This window comes from Misgurnus anguillicaudatus, unplaced genomic scaffold (assembly GCF_027580225.2).
Source record: "Misgurnus anguillicaudatus unplaced genomic scaffold, ASM2758022v2 HiC_scaffold_29, whole genome shotgun sequence".
In the NCBI taxonomy this organism is placed as follows: Eukaryota; Metazoa; Chordata; class Actinopteri; order Cypriniformes; family Cobitidae; genus Misgurnus; species Misgurnus anguillicaudatus.
The window spans coordinates 1,195,509-1,221,634 of NW_027395279.1; the positions used below are offsets into that span (position 1 = coordinate 1,195,509).

Here is a 26,126-nt window from a genome sequence, read left to right on the forward strand (position 1 = left end):
GAAATAAAATTTTAAAATCGATCCTATAATGAACAGGGAGCCAGAGGAGGTGACGCAACACAGGTGTAATATGGTCCCTCTTTCTCGTTCCTGTCAAAAGACGAGCAGCCGCATTCTGGACTAATTGTAGACGCTGAATCGATGACTTATCTAATCCCACACTCTAAAAAACAAACGGTGCTATATAGAACCAAAACAGTTGCTTTGGATCGTAACGATAGAAGAACCATTTTTAGTGCCATATAGCACCGGTGAAGAACCAGTGAAGCACCAGTGAAGCACCTGGGTAGAACCATATAGTGCTATGTAGAACCATATGTGGTGCTATATGGCCCCTATATGGTTCTACACTGGTGCTTCACTGGTGCTTCACTGGTGCTTTACTGGTTCTTCACCGGTGCTATATGGCACTAAAATGGTTCTTCTATCGTTACGATCCAAAGCAATTGTTTTGGTTCTATATAGCACCGTTTGTTTTTTTAGAGTGCACGTATAGCGAGTTACAGTAGTCAAGGCGAGATGTTATAAGGGCATTTATCACCCTTTCTAGATCTTTAGGATGGAGATATGCCTTTACCTTGGCTATAGTTCTCAACTGGAAAAAACATGATCTGACAGTGGCGGATATTTGTTTATCAAACTTAAAAGCACTATCTAACACAACACCAAGACTCCTCACAGTTGAACGACTGTTTGAAGCCAAGGGGCCAAGATCATTTAAATCAAGAGGTTTAGGGTTTCCAAATACTATAATCTCTGTCTTGTCTCCATTTAAATTTAAAAGTTTAAATTCATCCATGTTTTAATGTCTTTCATACAACCAAACAGAGACTGCAGGTTTTTTACATTCAAGGGCAGATAAATTTGAATGTCGTCAGCATAACAGTGAAAGGAGACCTCGTACCTTTCAAAAATGGAGGCCAGGGGCAGCATATACAAAAAAAATAAAATAGGGCCTAAGACGGAACCTTGAGGGACACCGCATAAAAATGGAGCCGTCTCAGATAAAAAATCACCGAGTTGGACAGAGAAGCTCCTATCGGTTAGATAAGATTCAAACCACCTCAGTGCAGTACCTTTGATTCCCACACAACTCTCCAAACGTGCCAGGAGAATTGAGTGGTCCACGGTGTCAAAGGCCGCAGTAAGGTCAGTAAGGTCTCTCGTTTGATTAGAGAAGTCTTTGATACTGTTTGATACTGTTGGACCGTATATTTTATTATTGATAAATACTTGTCTTGTCTCTGGTCAGGTTCCGTTAGTTTTTAAACATGCTTTTGTGCAACCGCTTTTAAAAAAAGAAAATCTTAATCCTGCTGTTCTTTCAAATTGCAGGCCTATTTCAAAACTGTCCTTCCTTTCTAAAGTTTTAGAGAAAGTAGTTTCTATGCAGCTGCAAACTTTTCTAATTAGTAATAATATTTATGAAAAGTTCCAGTCCGGCTTTAAAAAACTTTTAGGGTTTTTCCAAATGATAAACCTTGGGTAAATAAAGAATTAAAAGTTGCACTGCACAGGAAAAGGAAAGCTTTCGAACAGGGAGACAGGCTTAAAATGAAAGAAATGCAGAAGGAGATTAGACAAATAACAAATGACTGTAAACAGAAATATAAACGGCATATAGAGGCGGAAATGAGGGGGAATAACCTGAAACATGCATGGCAAGGGATGTATACAATGATAGGGAAGGAAGAGAAGAAAAGGCACATAGATACAAAGGGACATGATCAAGCATTTGCAAATGAACTAAATGTTTTTTATTCACGGTTTGAAACATCAGACTTTCTTCTGGAGCGTGATGCTATTAGACAGCAGCTACAGTGTGGTACTCCGCCAATTATTACAGCAGATGAGGTGCGTAGAGTTTTTAATAAAATTGATTTCAAAAAAGCATCGGGCCCTGATCAAATAAGTGGAAGGGTTCTGCAGAAGTGTAGTGAACAACTTAGTACAATTTTCTGCCAACTTTTTCAGAAGTCTTTATGTACACACTATATTCCGAAAGCTTGGAAGTCATCGCTCATAGTGCCAATTCCTAAGGTAGCAAGACCAGTTGATTTGAATGATTATCGTCCAATTGCCCTCACATCAATTGTGATGAAGAGCCTAGAAAAAATAATTCTGAGACATATTCTGCATGATGTGCAATGTAATATTGACCCCTTACAGTTTGCCTATAGAACTAAGCGGAGCACAGATGATGCCCTCCTGTATATGCTCCATAATATCTATTGCCATCTGGATAAGCCTAAACGATATGCACGGGTTCTCTTTATAGACTTTTCATCCGCCTTTAATACAATCAGACCCCACATTATGATGGAGAGGTTGGGGCAGTTAGGGGTGAATCCTAACATGATTAGGTGGGTTGAGTCCTTTTTGACGGAGAGAACACAGTGTGTTAGGGTGAATGAAGCTGTGTCCTCTCCAATTAACACCAATACAGGATCGCCACAAGGCAGTGTCATCTCACCAGTATTATTTACTCTTTACACTAATGAATGTAGAAGTGATACATCTGAGCATCTTACTATAAAATTTGCAGATGACACAGCAATAGTGGGGCTAATACAGAATAATGATGAGACCAACTATAGGGCTTGGGTAGACCGATTCGTAGATTGGTGTAGGTCCAGCTGTCTTCTTCTAAATGTAAACAAAACAAAGGAAATAATAATAGATTACAGAACTGGGAGCCAGTCCCACCAGTGTTTGAGACTAAATGGAGAGGAAGTTGCGATAGTAACTGAGCATAAGTACTTAGGCACAATAGTAGACAATAAGCTGAAATGGAACAGCAATATTGACACCATCTATAAAAAGGGGATGCAAAGGCTGCATTTCATGAGGAGGTTGAGACAATTTAGAGTGGATAGAGAAATTATGCTACTTTTCTACCATTCATTTGTGGAGAGCACGCTACTTTTTTGTTGTGTAGCCTGGTATTTCTCCTTGTCTGTAATCAACAAAAACAGACTGAGGAAGATAGTTAATTTGGCCAGTAAGGTTGCAGGAATAGAATTAGAAAGCATGGCTAGTACCTGTGCAAGAAGGGTGTTGAAGAAAGGTCAAGTAATACATAAAGATGAGTCACATCCCCTATATCAGGCATATGAGATGTTGCCATCAAGGAGGAGATTTAGGCTACCTTATTTTCAAACAAATCGAGCTAGTAAGTCTTTTATACCAACTAGCATTGTATTGATGAATAAGGAGGGGTACCTGGAGGACAGCACTTTACAATAGCACCATGCACTTTCTCCCTTGTGGGACTATCATGGCATGCAAAACTGCACTTTGTCCTTGTTATGTAGTGGGGGTCTTTTGTCCTGATGTTTTGTATATGAGTGAGGGGTTGTTGGGGCGAGGGGAACTCTTTTGTATATTTTGTGTTGTGTTTGTTCTGTTATTTGTTTAATTGTCATTATGTATAGATGTATCAGGCATGCTTTATGGTGCAGAACAAGTTTCCAAAAGGATAAATAAATAAATCTCTCAGCACTAAGACAGCAGAGGCTCCTGAATCAACAGTTAAAATCAAATCATTAAAAACTCTCAACAGTGCAGTTTCAGTACTATGACGGGATCTAAAGCCGGACTGGAACTTTTCATAAATATTATTACTAATTAGAAAAGTTTGCAGCTGCATAGAAACTACTTTCTCTAAAACTTTAGAAAGGAAGGACAGTTTTGAAATAGGCCTGCAATTTGAAAGAACAGCAGGATTAAGATTTTCTTTTTTTAAAAGCGGTTGCACAAAAGCATGTTTAAAAACTAACGGAACCTGACCAGAGACAAGACAAGTATTTATCAATAATAAAATATACGGTCCAACAGTATCAAAGACTTCTCTAATCAAACGAGAGGGGATGCTATCTGAGGGACAATTTGTAGGCCGTAGTTTATGCACCACCTCAGATAGAGATAAGATTGATATGGGCTCAAACTGATCTAGTACCGCAAAGCATACCGGAGGAGCAGAGGGATCAGGATCACAGGATATGATTACAGAAGATCGAAGAACAGAAATCTTCTCAATAAAAAATTCTAAAAAAGAATTACAAAGATCCAGCGTAGGTGTAACAGGAAAGGATTTACGAGGATTTGTAATATTATTAAAAATATTGAACAGAACTTGCGGCTTGTGACGGTTATTTGCAACCAGTTTAGAGAAATAATCAGATTTTGCCAATTTTACAGCACTTTGATAATCAGATAGATGTTGCTGTAGAATTTCATAAGAAACTCTAAGTTGATCTTTTTTCCACCTTCTCTCAGCTTGCCGACATGCACATCTGACCGCTCGGGTAGTGTCATTTAACCAAGGCTCTGAAAACGATTTTATAGATATTTATAACCAAAGGGATTATGAATGTAGGTTTCAATCACCCCAACTTTATTCGCATTTTGAAGTATCGCATAAGAAACGAGTGATGGAAACACCACATTTGAATAACAATACCTTAATTTGCAAAAAAGTTTTTATGCTCACTTGTGGTGTTTTTTGACTGGTGTGATAAAGAGTAAATGCGAATAATGGGAGATGGAAATATATTTGATGATTAAATTTTGACGTAGCTAACATTAAACACAAGTGACTGATCATCTAGCTGTTTCTGCGGTCGTTGTCTTTATCATATATGGGGCTCGACATCATCGTCATGCCCTTGCTGCTAGTGCCTGCATCCAAAATTCTGCATTTCTTCTTCTGTGCACAGCATTTAGTTTGGCAATTACAAGCTGTACTGCTAGTAAATCCATTTTCTAAGCATGCCTTGCTTTATTTATTGTTGGTTACCAATACCACTGTTATTCGCTCTAACAACTTAATGAAAACGCATCTAATTTTTGAAATGTGAACTTTGGAAGACATTTGCACTGCATTAAGCATTCAGGAGCTTGTTCTAGTAGTGATGTGATTATGACGTACCGAGATGGAGGCAGAAATACGAAACAACAATGGAAAAAATCATCATCGCTGTAACACCCGGAGCTGTATGACACATCTTTTTACTTTTATAAGTGAGTGAGGAGGTCGGACAATCTGGTAAGTTAAAAAAAGTTAAAAACGCTCTTTACTCAATTTGAGCTATATACAAACATATTGAGACTAAAGTGCACTCAAAATAATTCAAAATGCACAAGCTTCCAACTATGCATGATTTTTTCACTTCATTTGCGTCTGGTGCAAACACACAATTATTAAAAATTATGTTTTAGAACAAGACAACATCATCAGGTCAACACATGAAAGCCCATCCTCATAAGTATTATTCTGTCAACATACGTCTGTGATCATTTGTTTTTTAATCCTTAAGACTCATTGCTTTGCACATGTTCTCATTTATTTAACAAATGCCGTCATGGATATAATGTGCAGTACTGTGTGTCAAGACCACAACTAAAATCTACAAATGTTGGGTGTCAAATGTCCTACAGACCTGCAGTGGTGACCCAACAGTGAATAACTTTAGTTTATAATCATCTAGATGCTTTTAGTCAAACTAGGTAAACAATCATCTTGAAAGATATTTTAACAGTGATTCGTAACTCATATTCAACGGTCTTAAAAGGCAGAGCGAGTTTTTTATTGCAAGAAAACTTAACGACCAATAATGGACAGTTTGAGGAAAAACATACAAATGATTTTACAGCACTGCAAGTTTAAGAGGTAGATGTCACAAAACCAAAACAAAATGACAGAAAATATGATTAAAACAATCAACATATTTTCAAAACTTAAAAAGAGGTATAAAGAACATCATTGTATAAGTTTCCTATTAAAAATCTTTATTTCCTATAACATATAAACCCACGAAGTGCTGCTTTAAACATATCAACTTCCCACACATCACACATTTATCATCATATCCAGTGTTGCTGCAAAGTGCAATACAAAATTTTTCATTTTGAACATCTGTACTGTAGAAATCAACACATCATTACTCATTCTTAGAAAGGTTTTTAGTAGGGCTGTCAAACGATTAATCGCGATTAATCGCATACAAAATAAAATATTATGTTTGCATAATATATGTATGCGTTGTTTGAGTAATTATTATGTATTTATAAATACACACACATTCATGTATGCATTTAAGAAACATTAACATGTGAATTTATATTAATTTATAGTTTTATATATATTATATATACATGCGATTAATCGCGATTAATCGTTTGACAGCACTAGTTTTTAGCAGTTTTAAAATGCATTACAGGTTTTTTAAATTATTGTGCTGGTGTCCGAGTTTCTTAAACCTCACAATCTATAGGGACAGATTCCCAGATAGGGTTTAGTTTAATCCAGGACTTGGTTACACTAAGACATTTAAGTAATTTTTAGAAACACACCTAACAAAAAACAATACTGGCGTGCATCTTGAGACAAAACAATGGCACTGATGCATGTTAAGATATGTCAGTGCAAGACTTTTTTTAAATTAAGGCAGCTCAAACATGCCGGGATTAAACTAAAACCTGTCTGGAAAACCAACCCTAGTGTTGTAAAATGAAGGTGATAAACTGAAGCGTTTAATAAACTCAGATTTGATCAGTATTGACTTACTGTGCTTGTGATTCATTTGTAAACAGCATGCATTCATGATGCTAACAGGTTCAAAAGTGCATACAGTCATAATATTCTCAGTGACGTTATTTGATTTATGGATTTTCTTGATAGTCACACTACGAAACATAAATTTAGATAAAACAGGCATTAAATCATTGTTTAAATTAATTTTTGACTTTGTTGAGTTTAAAACAGCAGGTAAAAGAGCTCAAGGAGCCCAGACGTCAGATGTAACACATTGGTCGGCTTGATTTAAGATAAATGCATGTGTTCCTACACCCCAAATCATAGGACCATACACATCTCAGCACATTCACCACCAGAGGTCACTAAATGATCACAGTACAAACATCACACATTGTCTACAAACACTCGTGAGAACTGCTGTTTTATGCACAACATCTGACATATCAGTGCATGATTGTATTCAGTTCAAGTTTAACGATGAAAACAAAGAGTTAGAAATAACTTTGCATTAAATTACAAAATACCAAAGCAAACCATCCAATAAATAAGGCTGGAAATTTTCTCACAACTTAATTTTTGCAATGATTACGTCATTTGACTTTAAAGTGATTTGTAGTGCATGTATAAAGTCCATTTTTCATTCACACAGATGTCAAAAGATCATCGTCATCTCATCGAAACTAAATGCTTTAAAAGTGGTTAAAAACTTTCTTTGATATTTTGTTATTTAATACAATAACATTTTTAGTGACTTGAGGTTCTAAATATTTTTAGGGCAACTGCATGTGACCCTACAACAGCTCTGTGATCTCAAGGCTCAATGGTTGCGTGTGATATATAACACATATATAACAAAATCTGGGGAACCTGAAATCATTTGATTCTGTGACTCAAGAGCAGATAAGTAAGATTATTAAGACTGAATGCTCGTGAAGGATTCCTGATGTTGGCCACAATAAAACAGCAATAATTCGACCCACAACCCACCAAATGCCCTTCTGACACCAAACAAAACAATGCAAGAGAAAATGAAAGACGATCATACATGCATCACTTGTTAGTTTTGCAGTAGCTGGAATAGTTGGAGCAGGCTTTCTTCATGTCCGTCAGAAAAGCCGGAACGCCCGTCTGGATAAAAAACACAGATTGATCAACGGAGCATTGCACCACACGCTCGGCTTATCATAGTTTTCCTGATGTAATAATAAATCAAGCACATCCCAAACTCGCTTACCTTTGCCACCCAGTTCACAAGCCATGTTGGAATCATGCCGCCAGGATTATCAAAGTAGTTCAAAAACACTAAAACATAAGATTCACATAAACACACAGTTCATATCGAACGGTCGGCTACTGAGACATAATGAATCTGATGACTCTTGCTGCAGTTGTGTTTGTTTGGTCTATTTAAAATTGGTATGAAGCAAACGGGAGAGAAATCCTATTCAGTTTCTTCATTAAAAAAATATTTTTAATAATATCTTTAAGCTTTCAAAACATGAGGCCATCTAGCCAGAACCACAATTTTCATCCTAATCCTAGCCCCAAACCCAACATTTCAAAGCATTTAGGTCGTAGATGTATCCCATCTAGCCAGAACTGCTGTTTTCATTCTATTCTTACCCCATAACCCAACTTTTCACTGCATGTAGGTCATAGCTGTATCCCATCTAGACAGAACCGCGATTTTTATTCCCAATCCTACCCCAACATTTCACAGCATTTAGGTCGTAGCTGTATCCCATCTAGCCAGAACTGCTGTTTTCACCCTATTCTTAACCCCTAATCCTACCCCCTAACCCAACATTTCACTGCATTTAGGTCATAGCTGTATCCTATCTAGCCAGAACCGTGATTTTAATCCCAATCCCACCCCCTAACCCAACATTTCACAGCATTTAGGTCGTAGCTGTATCCCATCTAGCCAGAACTGCTGTTTTCATCCTAATCCTACCCCCTAACCCAACATTTCACTGCATTTAGGTCATAGCTGTATCCCATCTAGCCAGAACTGCAATTTTAATCCCAATCCTACCCCCTAACCCAACATTTCACGGCATTTAGGTCTTAGCTGTATACCATCTAGCCAGAACCACAATTTTCATCCTAACCCTACCCCCTAACCCAACATTTCACAGCATTTAGGTCGTAGCTGTATCCCATCTAGCCAGAACCACAATTTTCATCCCAATCCTACCCCCTAACCCAACATTTCACTGCATTTAGGTCATAGCTGTATCCCATCTAGCCAGAACTGCGATTTTAATCCCAATCCTACCCCCTAACCCAACATTTCACGGCATTTAGGTCGTAGCTGTATCCCATCTAGCCAGAACTGCTGTTTTCATCCTATTCTTACCCCCTAATCCTACCCCCTAACCCAACATTTCACTGCATTTAGGTCATAGCTGTATCCCATCTAGGCAGAACCACAATTTTCATCCTAATCCTACACCCTAACCCAACATTTCACTGCATTTAGGTCATAGCTGTATCCCATCTAGCCAGAACAGCGGTTTTCATCCCAATCCTACCCCCTAACCCAACATTTCACGGCATTTAGGTCATAGCTGTATCCCATCTAGCCAGAACCCCTTTTTCATCCCAATCCTACCCCCAAACCCAACATTTCACAGCATTTGGGTCGTAGCTGTATCCCATCTAGCCTGAACCGCTGTTTTCATCCTAATCCCAAACCTAACCATAACCCAACATTCTCTAGAGATTTTTGTTTGTTGTGTCCCGTCTAACCAAAACCCATTTCAGCCCCTTATAGCTCCTGTTACAGAGATAAACTCAGGTTTAGATCAAGTTCTTAAACAGTTTGTTATCTGTAATGTGTGTGCACCTTTGGTTCCGCCCGATCCGTCGTTCTCTATGGTCAGAGTCTGTTTGTAATCCTTCACCCGGATCACACCTTTCTTCTCAGGACACTGAGACACAGAAGTGCTCTTGGCTAAAATCACCCAAATTTTACGGCCGTCCTTTTCCAGAACCCGACGTTCCCGCATGTACACATACTGAAGAGAGTTAAGGGCTAACCGTTCTGTGTTTACTGGATCTATAGACACTCAACAATATGTACAATATAAGAATAACTTCAAAACCTTTAAAGAGATGATATGCATGCAAATGACAAGATATTTGTAAAGTTGGTAACAATTTACAATACGATTACATTTATATTTAGGCATTTGGTAAACGCTTTTATACAGTGCATTACAAGGTATACCGTTTTTATCAATGTGTGGTCTTCTGGGTTCAAACCCAAAACCGTTTTGTGCTCAACCACTGAAGCACTATTATTATGATTTTTTTGTTAATAAAAAATACACATTATATGTCTTTTAATATAAAATAATTGTAATTTACAGAATCTAAACAGCACTTGATGAGCATATACTGTATATGAGTCTGTTTCTTCCTGCACATGAGTATGATGTCGATGTTTAAGGATACATCCCTGTTAGAAAGAGGAGTTGGATATTTCACCTCCCAGTAAATCACTTTCTGTCCGCTGAAGTCTTTCTCCTCCAGTTCTGTGTGAGGACCAAACACACAAACACAAACAATGAGTTTCATACACACACAAAGATCCAGGTCAGAGTTCACAACGGACTAATAATGAACATTATGGCTTTTCCAGATGACCATAAAACACTGGAAGAAGATTTATGAGATAAGATATATGCAGGTGTAGGGGGTTATGACAAAAATCATAAATTAAACTAAGTATCTCCTGTACGAATGTATTTAAATAAACTATGTCAAAGTTATTTAATTACATTATGCATTAGATAAATTATTGTTAAACATTTACCTAAATTGACATTAAATCTTCACTTTGACAATTATTTGCTCTATCAAAGCATTTCCGTGTCTATTTTCGACTGCATTTGCACTAAAACTGAGACGCGTCCGTTTTCTCCAGATAAAATCTGAGACGCGTCCATTTTCATCAGATGGAAACTGTGATGCGTCCGTTTTCGTCAGATGGAAACTGTGATGCGTCCGTTTTCGTCAGATGGAAACTGTGAAGCGTCCGTTTTCGTCAGATGGAAACTGTGAAGCGTCCGTTTTCGTCAGATTGAAACTGTGAGGCGTCTGTTTTTGTCAGATTAAAACTGCGAGGCGTCCGTTTTCGTCAGATTAAAACTGCGAGGCGTCCGTTTTCGTCAGACATAAACTGCGAGGCGTCCGTTTTCGTCAGACATAAACTGCGAGGCGTCCGTTTTCGTCAGACATAAACTGCGAGGCGTCCGTTTTCGTCAGACATAAACTGCGAGGCGTCCGTTTTCGACAGACATAAACTGTGAGGCGTCCGTTTTCGTCAGACATAAACTGTGAGGCGTCTGTTTTCGTCAGACATAAACTGTGAGGCGTCCCTTTTCGTCAGACATAAACTGTGAGGCGTCCGTTTTCGTCAGATTAAAACTGTGAGGCGTCCCTTTTCGTCAGATTAAAACTGTGAGGCGTCCGTTTTCGTCAGATTAAAACTGTGACACGTCCGTTTTCGTCAGATATAAGCTGTGACGCGTCCGTTTTCGTCAGATTAAAACTGTGAGGCGTCCGTTTTCGTCAGATATAAGCTGTGACGCGTCCGTTTTCGTCAGATATAAGCTGTGACGCGTCCGTTTTCGTCATATATAATCTGCAAGGCGTCCGTTTTCGTCAGATATAAGCTGCGACGCGTCCGTTTTCTTCAGATATAAACTGGGACGTGTCCGTTTTCGTCAGATATAAGATGCGACGCGTCCGTTTTCGTCAGATATAAGCTGCGACGCGTGCGTTTTCGTCAGATATAAGCTGCGACGCGTCCGTTTTCGTCAGATATAAGCTGCGACGCGTCCGTTTTCGTCAGATATAAGCTGCGACGCGTCCGTTTTCGTCAGATATAAGCTGCGACGCGTCCGTTTTCGTCAGATATAAGCTGCGACGCGTCCGTTTTCGTCAGATATAAGCTGCGACGCGTCCGTTTTCGTCAGATATAAGCTGCGACGCGTCCGTTTTCGTCAGATATAAGCTTTGACGCGTCCGTTTTCGTCAGATAAAAATTAAAATGCATTTTTGCATTAGTGTAAATGCATTTTTGTTTCTGCATTTACACTAAAACTGTGACTTTTCCTCAGTTTTATTCTTTAATTTTTGTCAATATGTAAATATAATTGAATGACAGTAAAGCACATTCAACGCTGTGTAGGGCCATTTGTGATCTGATCGGTACAAACAAATATAAATATCAAATATAAAACAGGCAAATTATTGAGACACCATCAATTTCAGATTTGAAACTCAAACTGAAAGCTTTATTTCAGCACTGGGTGTAAATAAATCCCAAACACAGATGATGTAATAAGTCAGAGGTGATGGCAAATGTGTTGATGTGTGACTGTAATTCTTGTTTTATTCCTGACTGATATAACAATAATAACATTTCAGCTCTCTGGTGGTCCAATACAACGATCATGCCGGGAAAATCACAGCTAACATTACACAACACCATTCTGATGAGATTAAAATGTGTTTCATTTGTTTCCAGCCAGGAACTTCAGAGAGAAGAGAAAAAACTTCTCTGCGTTATTTGGTATTAAATCAAGATGTTCAGATAAAAGAATAAAAACTAGTTTGACTGAACTCTTGTCATCTCTTTAACTTTCTTTGTAAGATGTTGAAGCAACAGTTCACCCATAACTTTAATCACCCTCGTGCAGCGTTTCAAATATCCACAAATGCACATGACATTTTTTTAATGGTAGTTATGGGGATTAATGGATTTATTAATGGGTTTTCAGCCACACAAAGCAGTGTGACACAAATATCTAATTTATCAGATTCGATGTGTTGAATGCTTTATTCTGATTGGTTGAGAAACTTCCTACGGGTGTGCATAATTTTTCAGTAAACGCACACCTATGAAGTAGTTCCAGGTCTGTGAAATGCATTACAGTTCCATATCACTACGCCAAGTTTATTTGATGGGATTTATTTATTTCATGCTCCATTACAATTTACTTATAATAATAAATAAATTGACGACGAGCCATTTAAAGCTTACATAACACAAGCTGTTTGTGCTCATCTCATGTGAGTACCTATAGAGTTGTATTGCATCCTTCATATCTCCAAAGAGTTTTTGTCAGAAAACAGATCATCTTTATGCGATTGTTTCCAGAAAAATCCAGGCATCCAGCGGGAGGGGCGAGTCACAAGCAGGCAACACACAAGATATTATCCCACTTTCTCTGGATAACTTATGATTCACTACATGTCCGTGTCATTTACATTATATGCACTTACACGCCGATTGCCAACAAAACAGACATTTGATGCAGTTTTACTTACCGCCTGCGACCCATTTCAACGAAATCCAACATTTATCAAACACACACGGACAACTCCGGTGCTACCCCAGAAAAACTATATCCATTGTTTCTATACAGGCTGGCTTACTTATAAAGCTGAACAATACAAAAAAGCGTGCAGTGATTTCTACTTGAAGGAAAACTGCTAATGAACGTTCTCATTCTCACTCTGATTGACGCGTGGGCGTGTTTTTCCGGGGGAAGTGCCCATAAAAGGAATATGGGGTCACTGATACGTAACAGCTACCCATGTTCGAAAAAACTTTCTGAAACTTATAGAAAAGAGGCGGCATGAGTTTGACCAAGAAATACTTTGTCACACGCTCAACTGCTTTTTTGACACTTTGCATTTGGTTAGCATGAGAATTACAACTCTTTAACTGCATTAATAATTCAGAATGCACCCCCCGCACCCCTTAAGTATCTAAGGAATAATTGATGGCGGGCCATTGAATTATAAGAAATAATGCACACCCAAGGTGGTACACCTAAATAATTCAAAGGACCAGAGTCAATTATTCTGCTTATACCACGGTTACCACAGACATTGCTCTGCTGCCTATTTTTTAGACATGTAAGAAGTAAGGTGTGCAGTTATCGAAAAATAATGCATACCCGTGAAACATTTCTCAACCAATCAGAATGAAGCATTCAAAAGACCCGTGGTGTAATCGGAAATAAAGCACACATGCGGTGTCATTGCCACTCCCCTTCGTGTCACAGACTGCATTGACACATTGAGTATGCATTATTTCAGAAAAAAAATCAACGGCTGTCGTCAATTAGTTATTACGTTAATCATAACAGAGCATTAATCTCTGCTGTAATTGACGGTCTTAATAAAACATGAAGTTTAGTGTTCATGACAGAGCTCAGAGTTTGGGTGAGAAATCTAAGTGGTTTTGAATGTTGGATGGTGCGGCTGATCGGCTTCAACCCCACCTTCATCCGCACAAACAAACGCCCGGATCAAATATTTAGAAACACCATGAGACGCACGAGAGAACGCTATAGAGAACATAAATCAGACTTCAACCACAAACGCTGTCTGAACCGTGAGGTTCTTTATGAAAGATCTGCTCAAAACACACACATGTACACGTACACATGGGGCCTGACTGGAGCCAAAGTGTGTTTCTAATAAAACACAACTCCACCCACATATACACACACACATAAACACACACATACACATGAACACACACACAAACATACAAAGCTATTCTCAGTCTGTTTGTGTTTGAGGGAAATACACCACCCTACCACCTTATGTCTTAAAACAAGAGAAAAATTAAACATAGTGTGACATCACAGGAAATATGATACTCACATATAAATATAAGACTTACACTTTAACTATTTAACTTTAACTACAGGAAAAAATGAAATGTTGAAGTTTAAAGGAATAGTCTACTCATTTTCAATATTAAAATATGTTATTACCTTAACTAAGAATTGTTGATACATCCCTCTATCATCTGTGTGTGTGCACGTAAGCGCTGGAGCGCGCTGCGACGCTTCGATAGCATTTAGCTTAGCCCCATTCATTCAATGGTACCATTTAGAGATAAAGTTAGAAGTGACCAAACACATCAACGTTTTTCCTATTTAAGACGAGTAGTTATACGAGCAAGTTTGGTGGTACAAAATAAAACGTAGTGCTTTTCTAAGCGGATTTAAAAGAGGAACTATATTTTATGGCGTAATAGCACTTTTGGGAGTACTTCGACTCGCCTGAAAAGTCCGCTCCCCTTCTCACTCTCATAATGGGAGAGGGAGGGTGTTACTGCGCCGAGTCGAAGTACTCACAAAAGTGCTATTACGCCATAAAATATAGTTCCTCTTTTAAATCCGCTTAGAAAAGCGCTACCTTTTATTTTGTACCACCAAACTTGCTCGTATAACTACTCGTCTTAAATAGGAAAAACGTTGATGTGTTTGGTCACTTCTAACTTTATCTCTAAATGGTACCATTGAATGAATGGGGCTAAGCTAAATGCTATCGAATCAAAGCGTCGCAGCGCGCTCCAGCGCTTACGTGCACGCACACAGATGATAGAGATGAACAGAAATATTTATCACTGAAAATGGACTTACATGTGTTTATTTTTGTTTCTGCCATCCTGGAGGGATGTATTAACTCTTCTTAGTTAAGGTAATAACATATTTTATTATTGAAAATGAGTAGACTATTCCTTTAAGACAGAAAAAGACATTTCTACAGTAAGATTTCATTTCATGGACACTCAATTATATTTAGACATTTTAAAAAGGACATATCATGAAAACCTGACTTTTTTATGTTTAATGGCTATAATTGGGTCCCCAGTGCTTCTATTAACCTAGAAATTGTGAAAAATAACCCAATAACTTAGTTTTGGTAAACCATTCTCTGCAAGCATGGGAAAAAGTAACTCATTGAAATTTGGCTCCCCTTGTGATGTCACTATAAAATCTACAGTAAAAAACAGCATATTTGATGATATTTCATACAAGTTATTTGTTTACTCTAAAATTTAGTTTTCCCAGTAATGTACATTAGAGGGGTTTTATGTTACCTTTTGTGCTGTATAATTAATATTTATTTTCATGTGACTTGTGTTACCATGATTGTGTTTTGTGTTTGTGTGAATGACACTATGCCCCAACTATCTCTACACGTTTTGGCAACGATATATGGAAAGGCATCTTGTGATAAGCTTTGGTTTAGTGTAGATCAGCTTCTTGGCGTGGGAGACTTTATAAGCTATACTGTATAAACCACAATACTAACAAACAACATCACGTTCCACACAAACTACTTAATAAATACAACAGCACGCTCTAGATCTACTGGGATTTCATTACGACACATCAGTCCGGTTACCTGCACATCGGAAAGTTTTTCACCATCAGCACATGGAAAATCTTCAGGATTAGAAAAACAAAAACATTTAAATAAAACCCTGTGATGAATAAACATCCTCTACACTGCAAACAACATTCTGTGAGAGAGCAAATCACAACTTCAGCAAGATCCGCGCATAATAAAAACCTATGCAATATAACTGTTTCAATGGATAGAGATGCACCGATTGCCTTGCAATAAATTGAATTTTTGTTTTATTTCGTCCGATCTTTTTCCGCACACAAATAAATGTCTTGAGAAAAGTCTTTATAATTTTACAATATAAGTGTATTGTCTTTACAATATAAGTATATTTGCTGATAAAGCGCTGTTTATTATTGCGTAAAGGTGGTCGCATAACGGGCGAGAAGCGAAGCGCTACATCGCGTGTAAGAAAATTCGCAGGTATTGCACACCGGACGTGCAGATTAAATAGCACTAGCTTAGTCAGACAGAGTCTACTTCAAGATGCAAAATATGCGTTGGCAGCCTATGTTAATCGTTAACAATTTGGGACAAATATGATGTTATTTAATGTTAAACTATGAGAGTGGCACAGCAGGGATTTTATCATCGTCGGGAGTCACAGCAGACAGCCACCGCCATTGTGTGTACTTTCATAGAAAATAATGTGTTATATTTTAGATAGATGGCGCGACATGGCGCTACTTGTCTGGTGCACAACCCCCTTAAGGCTGTGTTGTTTATATGAGTAACAATGGTAACCACTGTATTTCTGCTCTACAAGCGCCATCTACTGTCAAAGAGTGAATTTGCACTTTTATTCAGCCCATCTGGTGTTTTTGTGTTCAGGTGATCTGTTTAATTTAGCTTAATGCTGCGTTTACACCACCCGCGGTAGAGGCGTGAAGCGTGAGTGATTTCATTGTTAAGTCAATGTGAAGACGCGTTGACGCGCGTCTGAGGCGTTTGGCGCGGAAGACGCGTTTCCGCTTCATTCGCGCGTCGCTTTCCGTGCGAATTGAGCGCCTGGCGCGGTATGCAGTAATGGTGCTTATGTGAATTTTGTGTATGACGCGAATTGCCGGCTGACGCCCGAGTTGAAAATTTTGAACTTTGGCGGAATTTCACGCCGCGTTAACCAATCAGGAGCCTGCTTGCTGCTGTGGAGTCACTCATTCAACATGAAGAAATGCTTGATATTGTCCGAAGCAGTCACCCGGAGCTAAATAAAAATGACCTCGCTTGGAAGAGTGTCAGTGAGGACATCGGGCAACCAGGTAAGTTGTAAATACAAATTTCCCTTTTGAGTCACGGGACGTTTATCGACCCGGCGCCATTTATTTTCCCCCTATAGTAAGGTTACAAAATACAAACTGGTAACTCTCTCGATAAATGCACAATCAACATCAGTCATCTTGCAAACAGACAACCGCATAGCACTTGCCCCTCCCACAAGAAACGGATTTTGCCTCGGACGCGCATCAAATGCTTGCTTTTTCCGCGCGTCTACTTCGCTCTACACGCGCGAATGCATCCAAACTGTTCAAACGGCAAACCACGCGCGGTAGACGTGATTTTGAAGCCTCAAACGCAATTGGTGTAAACGCAGCATAACTCCACTATACTGAAGTCAGACCATTAAATCTTGAAATAATAGAACAATTATAGTTATGATATCTATGCATTATAGAACAATTTCTGCATTAAAACAAAAACAACTTCTGATCCAACAAATATATTTGCTTACTTTAACTCTTTCCCTACCATTGACGAGCTATCTCGTCAATTAAGAGAAAACATTTGCATGAAAAAATGTGTTCTAGATGAGTTTTTATGATAATCTGTAATACCACGATTATCCACTACATGGCACACTTACCCAATTTATAAAAAACTAAAGTAAAAAATTACGTTAAAAGCGGAGTCCACGATGTTTGAAAGCCAATGTTGATATTTGAAATCACCTAAACAAACACACCCCTACCCCAATAGAATCTGGACCTTCTGTTGATAGACCCGCCCCACACATACGCAACCCGGCAAGGATGTCGGTTAGTAGACACGCTCCTTACTGCTGATTGGCTATAAGTGTGTTTTGGTAGTCGGCCCGTCTCCTTTTTCAAAGCGTTTTTCAAACATCGTGGACTCCGCCTTTAATTACTAATTTTAAACTCTGTTTGTATTATTAATGGTTCTGATTCTGATCTCTAACCAAATTTCTTCACAAAAATGCAATTATTTCAGCTTTTTGCTAAAAAATATATTTTTTAAAGAAAAATACCCATATTTAAAAGTTTATAAGAATAAAAAATAAAGATAGGATGAAACTTTTTTCCTATTTTGTTTGTTTGTTTATTTGAAAGCAGAGGGTCTGTTCTTTCATTTGTTATATTTGTATGTTTATATATTTTTAGAAGAAAATTTTCCCAGAAGGCATTTTGTGAAAATCACAAAAATGCTGTCGGGCAACTTAAAAAAGAAGCTGTCGGGGAATAAGTTAAGATGCAGTTTTTGTCTCTTATTTAAAATAGCTAGAATTTTTGTTTGTTTGTTTAAGACCAGTTTGACCTGTTAACAAGCAATTTAACTACTTGTTTATCTTTCTCGTCTGTTGCTTAACCGATTGGCCCATTTCCTTCTGCAATTGGAATAAACCTTGACAAATCCTAATCTGTGCATCAAACAAATCCAAATTCATCAGTGCCCATACTGTATCATATGAAGAGCTCAAATGCAAAACCCTTAGTGGTCTGACATGTTTTCTGAATGGTCTGAGGCCGATATTAAGCATATTTTAAGTGAAAGTATAAAATACTTGATTTTTGACGGAGGCGGCGTTTAGTGGGTTTTGCATCTGAGCTACTCGAATGTCATTTTCAATTATTTCATTTACAGAAGTAGTTAAACAGACACAAATGGATCAGTTGGTGTAAATACAGTGTTTTACAGCAAACAAATCAAGTACAGCCTGTTTGAGGAGTTATTGAATATGTGAATCACCCATAACATCTACATTGAGGACTAACACCCTAACACATTTCTGCATTAAACCTGTAGTACTGGTAATACTGGGGTTTTAAGTACAACTCCACAACTAGTTTACTGTAGCTTAACACAGTGACATTAAGAATCAAAGTGCTTTCTAAAATAAGTTTGAGACGATGTTTGATTTCATTATTATTACCTTTGACATAACTGTCCCACTGTTTCCTGTAGTTCAGATCCATGTAAACATCTGCACAGATTTCAGAAGAGCAGCCGGTCAGGGAGCCAAATGCTTTATATTCATACAGACCGGAATCCTGTTAAACATCACAGTACAAATAAATTTAAAGATAACTGCTACACACATAGTTAGCTTTTACTGATGTTATTATATTATAACATATAGGGTTAAATGCACAGATACATGCAAACAGATCCCAATGCATAAAAACAACAGACCCAAGACGACATTTCAAACCAAAATGTCACTTACAGGACTATGTTATGGTACATAACATTTATGTTATATAAACTATAAGAAACATACTGTTCATTGAACTCCACACACCTTACATTTTGCATTGTTTGAGCATGCGCATGATGTATTGTTTACCTTATGATACAGTCGGTATACTTTGACGCCCATGGTCTCAGTAAAGAAGTCCCAGCCGTCCAGCCGCGGCTCGTCCAGTTCGATCCACGCCAGCTGGAACTCATCATCACTGAACACCACCGCCATCGCGCTTCTGGATCCACAGTCGTCACGTGATCAAAGGAGAACAGCAGCTGATCAGGGCGCCACGTGATCCCGCGCGAGACGTCACTAGAGGCTTGTTCGATTTCATGCCGCGCCGCAAGAACTGGCATGCAGATGACGTGGAAGTACCGCGAACGCGATTGGAGAAATCATATGGAGAAATCTAATTTCGACTCGCTCTCGCGGTACTTTGACGTCATCTGCCTGTCAGTTCTAGCAGCGCCTCATGAACTCGAACAAGCCTACTGACAACGTACAAACGTGTTCGATTTCACGCAGCGCTGCGCAGACCAATTGGAAAGTATCGCGAGAGCTATTCAAAAGCTGTGACGTGAAAGTGCGCGGTTTTTATCATTAAAAAAAAAAAACATTACCAAATTCAAGAATGCTCTTTTGGTAATAGCAGTGAGGAGTCTTTATGTCATTTGGTTTTTGATTGCCAAAATGTACAGGGCAGGCATTTTGGAAAGATTGTTTTTCTGTATTTTCATCTAAAATTAGTTCATTTATAACATTTAATGTGACAGATGTTATTTTAAGTATGATGATAAAACTATTTACAATTTGGTCATTTTCTTTATCTTGTATAGCAATTTTTTATTCATAAATGTAGATTGTTAAAATCACCTCCTTTACACAAGGTTTTCTTAAAAGAAATTACTATTTTAATGAAGTCTCTAAACGTTTTGAAAAATGTAAAAGGTACATTTCTTACATTTTTTTATATTTTATATAATTTTATATGTTATTTTATATTATTATATTTTATTTTATTTTATTTCATTTTATATTTTATTTTATATTATATTTCATTTCATTTTATTTTATATTTAATTTTATTTTATATTTTTTATTTTATTTTATATATATTTTTATTTTATTTTATTCTTTAATTTTTGAAGTTTCTGTGTTTGATGCCTGTTTTCCTGTAACAATGTTTATATGTTCTCTAATAAAAAAAATTGCTAAATTATTCATCTCATCCAAATATCTTCTGGATATCTGCACAATGCACAGTATTTTACAGTATTTGCATAATGTAAAGTGAACAAACATTTCATCTGGTTAATGTTTAATACCCCTCAAATCCTGTGTTTCTAATTAACCTATAAAATCAGCGTATATTGTTTTGTTCAACTCTGTTTTTGAGGCAATTTGTCTTAGAGGATTGTGTGTCTGTTATTGAAACTTAACTCCATAAGCTTTGTCACCAGATACCAACAGCATAACAGTAGTGTAAACTGTTCCCAGACCAGCTGAAATATTTATACTCATATATAACATATTCATACCAATATCAATTATTCAGGCGTGATAGTCTGTGTGATAATGGTCTGAGATAATGTATAACTTTGCAATAAGAATCAGAAAGAAGTTACAGCATACTGTCATAAGAAAGCTTTTTATACCCTTTTCTATATCATTTATCTGTATTTTTAAAATCTATTAAAAAGGCAGAAGTCTTGGTGCACTATAAAAATAATTAATTAACAAATTAAGTTAAATAATTTCAACTTGTTTATGTCAACTATACTAGTCAAAACCTAAAATAGTAGGTTCAATTGACTTGCGTAACCAATGTAATTAAACAAGCATGCAGCATTGCACCATCTTTTATAGTGTGTCAGTCAGAGAGATCTGAGCGATGTTGCCTCACTGTTTGGCTCGTTTCGAGAAAGATTTCCTCTGGGAAGGAAGACTGTCGACAACACCCTGTATCACATTACAAGTCAAGCGCAGGGAAGAAACCGGGCTGGATGTTGGAGTCTCTTATGGATGCATTCGATGGGCAGAGTGTGATTAAGCAAATCTTTACGCACAATTCAAATCACACATTTAGATTCAATTAAACATATTTCAATTGGGTTTCGCAAACAGGCGGGCAGAGTTTGTGAGTGGTTTAAAAACAGCTGCTAGACACATGTGAAGATCTTTGTGTTTGTAAGTGTTTATGGTGATTGTATGTGGATGATGTTTATGTGATTTTATTTGACTGTAGATTTTTAAATAGTATTACTTTTATTTTGTACAATGTTGAATTTCAATGTTGAATGTTTAAATTTTGAAAAAAAAAAACACAAAACACTGCTTTCAGGAAATATGTGAAATACAATTTCTGAGAAATCTTGACACTGTAAAAAATACTTTGCTGCCTTAAAATTTTTTTGTTAAATCAACTCAGATTTACAAGTCATGTCAACAGAGATGAGTTGTCACAACTTATAAAATATAGTTGAGAAAAGTCAACCTAATTTTATAAGTTATAACAACTCACCTGTAATTATAATAACTCATCTCTAGTCAAGATAAATAATAGTAAGTTGAAATGACTTGTAAATCCGAGTTGATTCAACAAAAAAATGTAAAGTATTTTTTACAGTGTACCAACCATAATCAGAAATAGAAAAGTAAGTGTATATATTATAATAAAATAAAATAATAAAATAATATATAATAAATATTAAACTTCGTCTGCAAAACTAACTTTAGAACAAATGTGAGACTGGGGAACTGGGGAAACCTGTATCTATATTTCACTCCACCCCCAGACACACACATTTAGTGAATGAGACACGCTCAGTGAGAGAGCGAGTGAGCGAGCGATAGAGAGAGAGAGAGAGAGAGACTCTCCATGTGTCACTGGCAGACCTTATTCACTCTGGATCATTGCTAAACCTTAAAGTCTTTGGTTTTACACAGAAGATCTTGGAGTTGAAGATGAAGCACAAATGTGAGGTAAAAAACTTTAAACCATCTCACTTTATCTTTTTATATGACTAAAATACGCATCAGTGTTCTTATGTTTATCATGCATGATTAGTTTCATAATATTTTGCATGATATACTAATAAATAACATTTTTATAGTGGCACTACATTTGGTGAAATACAACTTGTTTTTTTGTTTGTTATATAAAAATACTTTTAGTTTTCATAGAATGCATAGAATCAAACTGCATGCATTTTTAAACATAAAAAGTTTAAAAGAAAAATGCATAAAAATAATATTTATTAAATTTATTAATTGTAAAACAGGGTATTGATATCCTAATACGAGTATCATGTTTAATATATTCATATAGTAAATATAAACAATACATATTCACATTTATATCTGTTGCCAGTGCATTAATGTGTCAAATTTATGTCTAATGTCTTATTTAAACACTCAAATCATACATAACTATAATATAAGACTGATTTTTTTTATACATTTATGAGACTTACATATTAAACATCCATTTTTTCAATAAAATGACTGATGATGAGATATTACTTTTATACTGACATCATAGAGCGCCATGGGACCTCAAAGAGAAATGATTTCAACATGAGGGTTACAAAGCGAGCTGAACTTTGCAGATGTAGTGTTTAGCGGTCAGAGAGAAGTGCCTCGGGCGTTTGGCAGTTGTCCTCATAAGAACAAGCCCCCTGTGAAACGACTGTTAATTTATATAGCGCTCGGGTTTCGTGCCGGGGTTTGTAATGTCATATCCCGAGCTCTCCAGGGAATGTGGCAGCTCTCTCTGCGTCATTCAGGCGGTGGTCAGTCTCATAAACTAGATCAAGGGGCTCTTCCCATCTGAAAAACCAAAACAACTCCTGCCCTGCTGTCTGTAAAATGCACATGACTTTAGTGAGTTTTCATGCATATACATTTCTTTATTTTTAGGTGTGGAGGGTCTGTAAGCAGATGCTGTAGAGAAACGAGCCACGCTGTGGCTGATGCCCCGAAACAATCTGACCCTTGACCCTGCAATGCCCGGCGAGCCTGTTAAAGACATCATGACGATCCCCGGAAGCCCACAGCGTATCTCGATCGATAAAACCAACAACAACGAAGCTCCTCGGCCACCTCCACCAGCAACAGAGATCACCGTTCCTCTGGTCAATGAGGTGCAGCTGACGGCGGCCACCGGCGGGGCCGAGTTGTCCTGCTACCGCTGCACCGTGCCGTTCGGCGTAGTGGTTCTGATCGCCGGGATCGTTGTGACCGCCGTCGCCTACAGCTTCAACTCTCACGGCTCCACCATCTCGTACTTCGGACTGGTGTTGCTCTCGGCCGGCCTGGTGCTGCTCGCCCTGAGCGCCGTTTGCTGGAAAGTACGGATGGAGAGGAAGAAAGAAAGGAGGAGAGAGAGTCAAACGGCTCTCATGGCGCACCAGAGGAGCATCTTCGCTTGAAAAAGGAGATCCAATTTTGACGAGGCCAATCGCTGATCCCCAAACGTGCGATTTCTGTGAATAAGGCGCAATTTATACCAATCCTAAGTTGCATGGAAATGAAATGCACTTTTGCACAATATAGCATCTGGTTAGTGAAGAATAAGAGTTTTGCATAACTCAAGCGTCACCCTACCCGCGTTTCAAACAGAAAATCTCATGCAGCTGCATGGGTCCAGATGTCGAGACACAGCTGGGACAACGTCTACACTTTTGTTGACCTTTACTGCAAACACTCACAGTTAGTGATGGACAGACCGCAAACTTTAAAGTGGCTCGTAAGCGCTTTCTATCTTTCTTTCTCTTTGTTTTCTTCTCCGTCTCTGGGATGTGAGCCAAGAGGAACGCATCAATATGAAGACAAGTGACCGCGGTCACGGGGTGCTCACCCAAAGACAGGAAGTGTTGTATTAATCCACGGCTGCTTCCTGTCCCGTAGGATTAATGGAAAGACGGTTCGAGACATAAAGGAAAAGGGCGGAAAAGAGGAAATAAAGGACAAGGATTTTTCCTCATTGACACTCAGCTACTTATATGTCAGTAAATGATATACGTATAACTGCACGGTACTTATATTACTTGTATTATGATATATAGACACCACATGGCTGGAAAACCAGATACATTTATTGATTTATATTTGTTATACTGTACTTGGATTAAGAGGACAGACATACGACACGCTCTTATTTGAGTCGTGGTTTTTATTAATTATTCATCACATACATGAGAGTATAAAACTGATGGTTGTGTATTCAAGCACTTTCAACTCAAGCATTTGAATGAAATGCAAACAGTAATGAATTGTTGATGTTTGTAGCTGCTTAGAAGGTAAAATGAATGTCTTAATGCAGATTTATGATGATGTAATCGTCTTATAGTTCTGTTTGTGACAATGTTATCCATAAGCTGCTGAACAAAACATTTTTAATAAACTCATGTGAAATGATGAATGCTTTATGTCGTGGCATTTCTTGGAAGGTTTAGAAAACTTGGAGGTTGAATTATGAAAAGATACCTGATAGTCTTGTATAGTACCACCCTGCTGAAGTTTATTTTTCAATAATCCCTATCTTAGCAAAGAAAGTATCAGATTATTTAGGAAATAAATAAATACATGCATATGAAATATTGAATTGAAATGAATTCATTGTGTTTTAGCTTCGTTATAAAACCATTTGATTGTGTTTGATCAGATCACGGGGTTTTGGGGTCTGTCATTGGTTAAAGCAGACTGGTTTTGATTATTTCTCCAGTCACTCATGCTGTGTGTGTTTGAAGTGAAGTTTGGGTTGGGTACGTAAGGAACTCTCTCATGTGAGTTGCTGTGATTAAAACCATTCAGTAATGAATGGAAGGAAATGTTGATTTTCGTTCACAGTGCGTTGTGTGGCGCCGTGTCTGCACTTGTGTGCATGCGAACGCAGAGTCCCTAGATGAGTTTGGACTGTACGGCACGTGTGGTTTGAAGTGCAGATCTGCCCTAGATTTCGTTTAAATGAGTTCAACATTTTAAAAGCCAAGGGAATTTCTATGGTTAACAGAAAAACAAAAATGCATTTTCTTTACATAAAAGAGAAATGAATGGGTCTTAAAGCAAGCCTCAATACTGTGAAATTTAGAGTAAGTGATTTCTACAAACACATTACTTATAAAAAAATGTTTTTGATGAAGTAGGATTTATTTATTTCATCTGGTGTTGCTTAAAACATATTACTTACATTAAAAACCAGAGCAGTATTTAGTGAACAAAATATCTATTTATTATAGAAAAACTACTCAGAACATGCTAAAATACCAAGAACAGCATAGCAACCACACAAAACCCTAGCAACCATCTAGTGCCGTCAATCAGTATACCCTGGCAATTGCAAAGCAACATGATATAACCACTAAGAACACCCTAGCGCCCACTTGGCACCCGAATGCCCTAACAACCACCAAGAGCACCTTGGCAACTGCACAGGAACACAGTAACACAAAAACACCCTAGCAACCACCCAACAAATTAGCAACCATATCAACCTCCAAGAACACCCTGCCAATCCTACACCAACATGATAAAACCACTAAGAACACCCTAGCAACCACTTGGCACCCTTCAAATGCCCTAACAACCACCAAGAGCACCTTGGCATCTGCACAGGAACACAGTAACACTAAAAACACCCTAGCAACCACCCAACAAATTAGCAACCATATCAACCTCCAAGAACACCCTGCCAATCCTATACCAATATGATAAAACCCCTAGGAACACCCTAGCAACCACTTGGCACCCTTCAAATGCCCTAACAACCACCAAGAGCACCTTGGCATCTGCACAGGAACACAGTAACACTAAAAACACCCTAGCAACCACCCAACAAATTAGCAACCATCTGAACCTCCAAGAACACCCAGGCAATCG

General features: G+C 37.8%; 2 protein-coding genes across 2 annotated transcripts; one reads left to right on the top strand and one right to left on the bottom strand.

The window, feature by feature from the left end:
- Positions 1–5,566: 5,566 nt before the first annotated feature.
- Positions 5,567–19,519, bottom strand: LOC129436736 (phosphatidylcholine transfer protein). Its single transcript, XM_055194975.2, has 6 exons — positions 19,350–19,519; positions 18,936–19,053; positions 9,998–10,077; positions 9,387–9,558; positions 7,773–7,840; positions 5,567–7,666 (listed from the first exon to the last, which is right to left on the bottom strand). The coding sequence occupies exons 1-6, from the start codon at positions 19,473–19,475 to the stop codon at positions 7,589–7,591; spliced, it is 642 nt and encodes a 213-aa protein (XP_055050950.2). The 5' UTR covers positions 19,476–19,519; the 3' UTR covers positions 5,567–7,588.
- A 2,552-nt stretch (positions 19,520–22,071) lies between these two features.
- LOC141362884 (transmembrane protein 100-like) lies at positions 22,072–24,665 on the top strand. Its single transcript, XM_073865148.1, has 2 exons — positions 22,072–22,229; positions 23,166–24,665. Exon 2 carries the CDS (start codon positions 23,219–23,221, stop codon positions 23,675–23,677), a length of 459 nt encoding a protein of 152 aa, XP_073721249.1. The 5' UTR covers positions 22,072–22,229; positions 23,166–23,218; the 3' UTR covers positions 23,678–24,665.
- Positions 24,666–26,126: the final 1,461 nt, after the last annotated feature.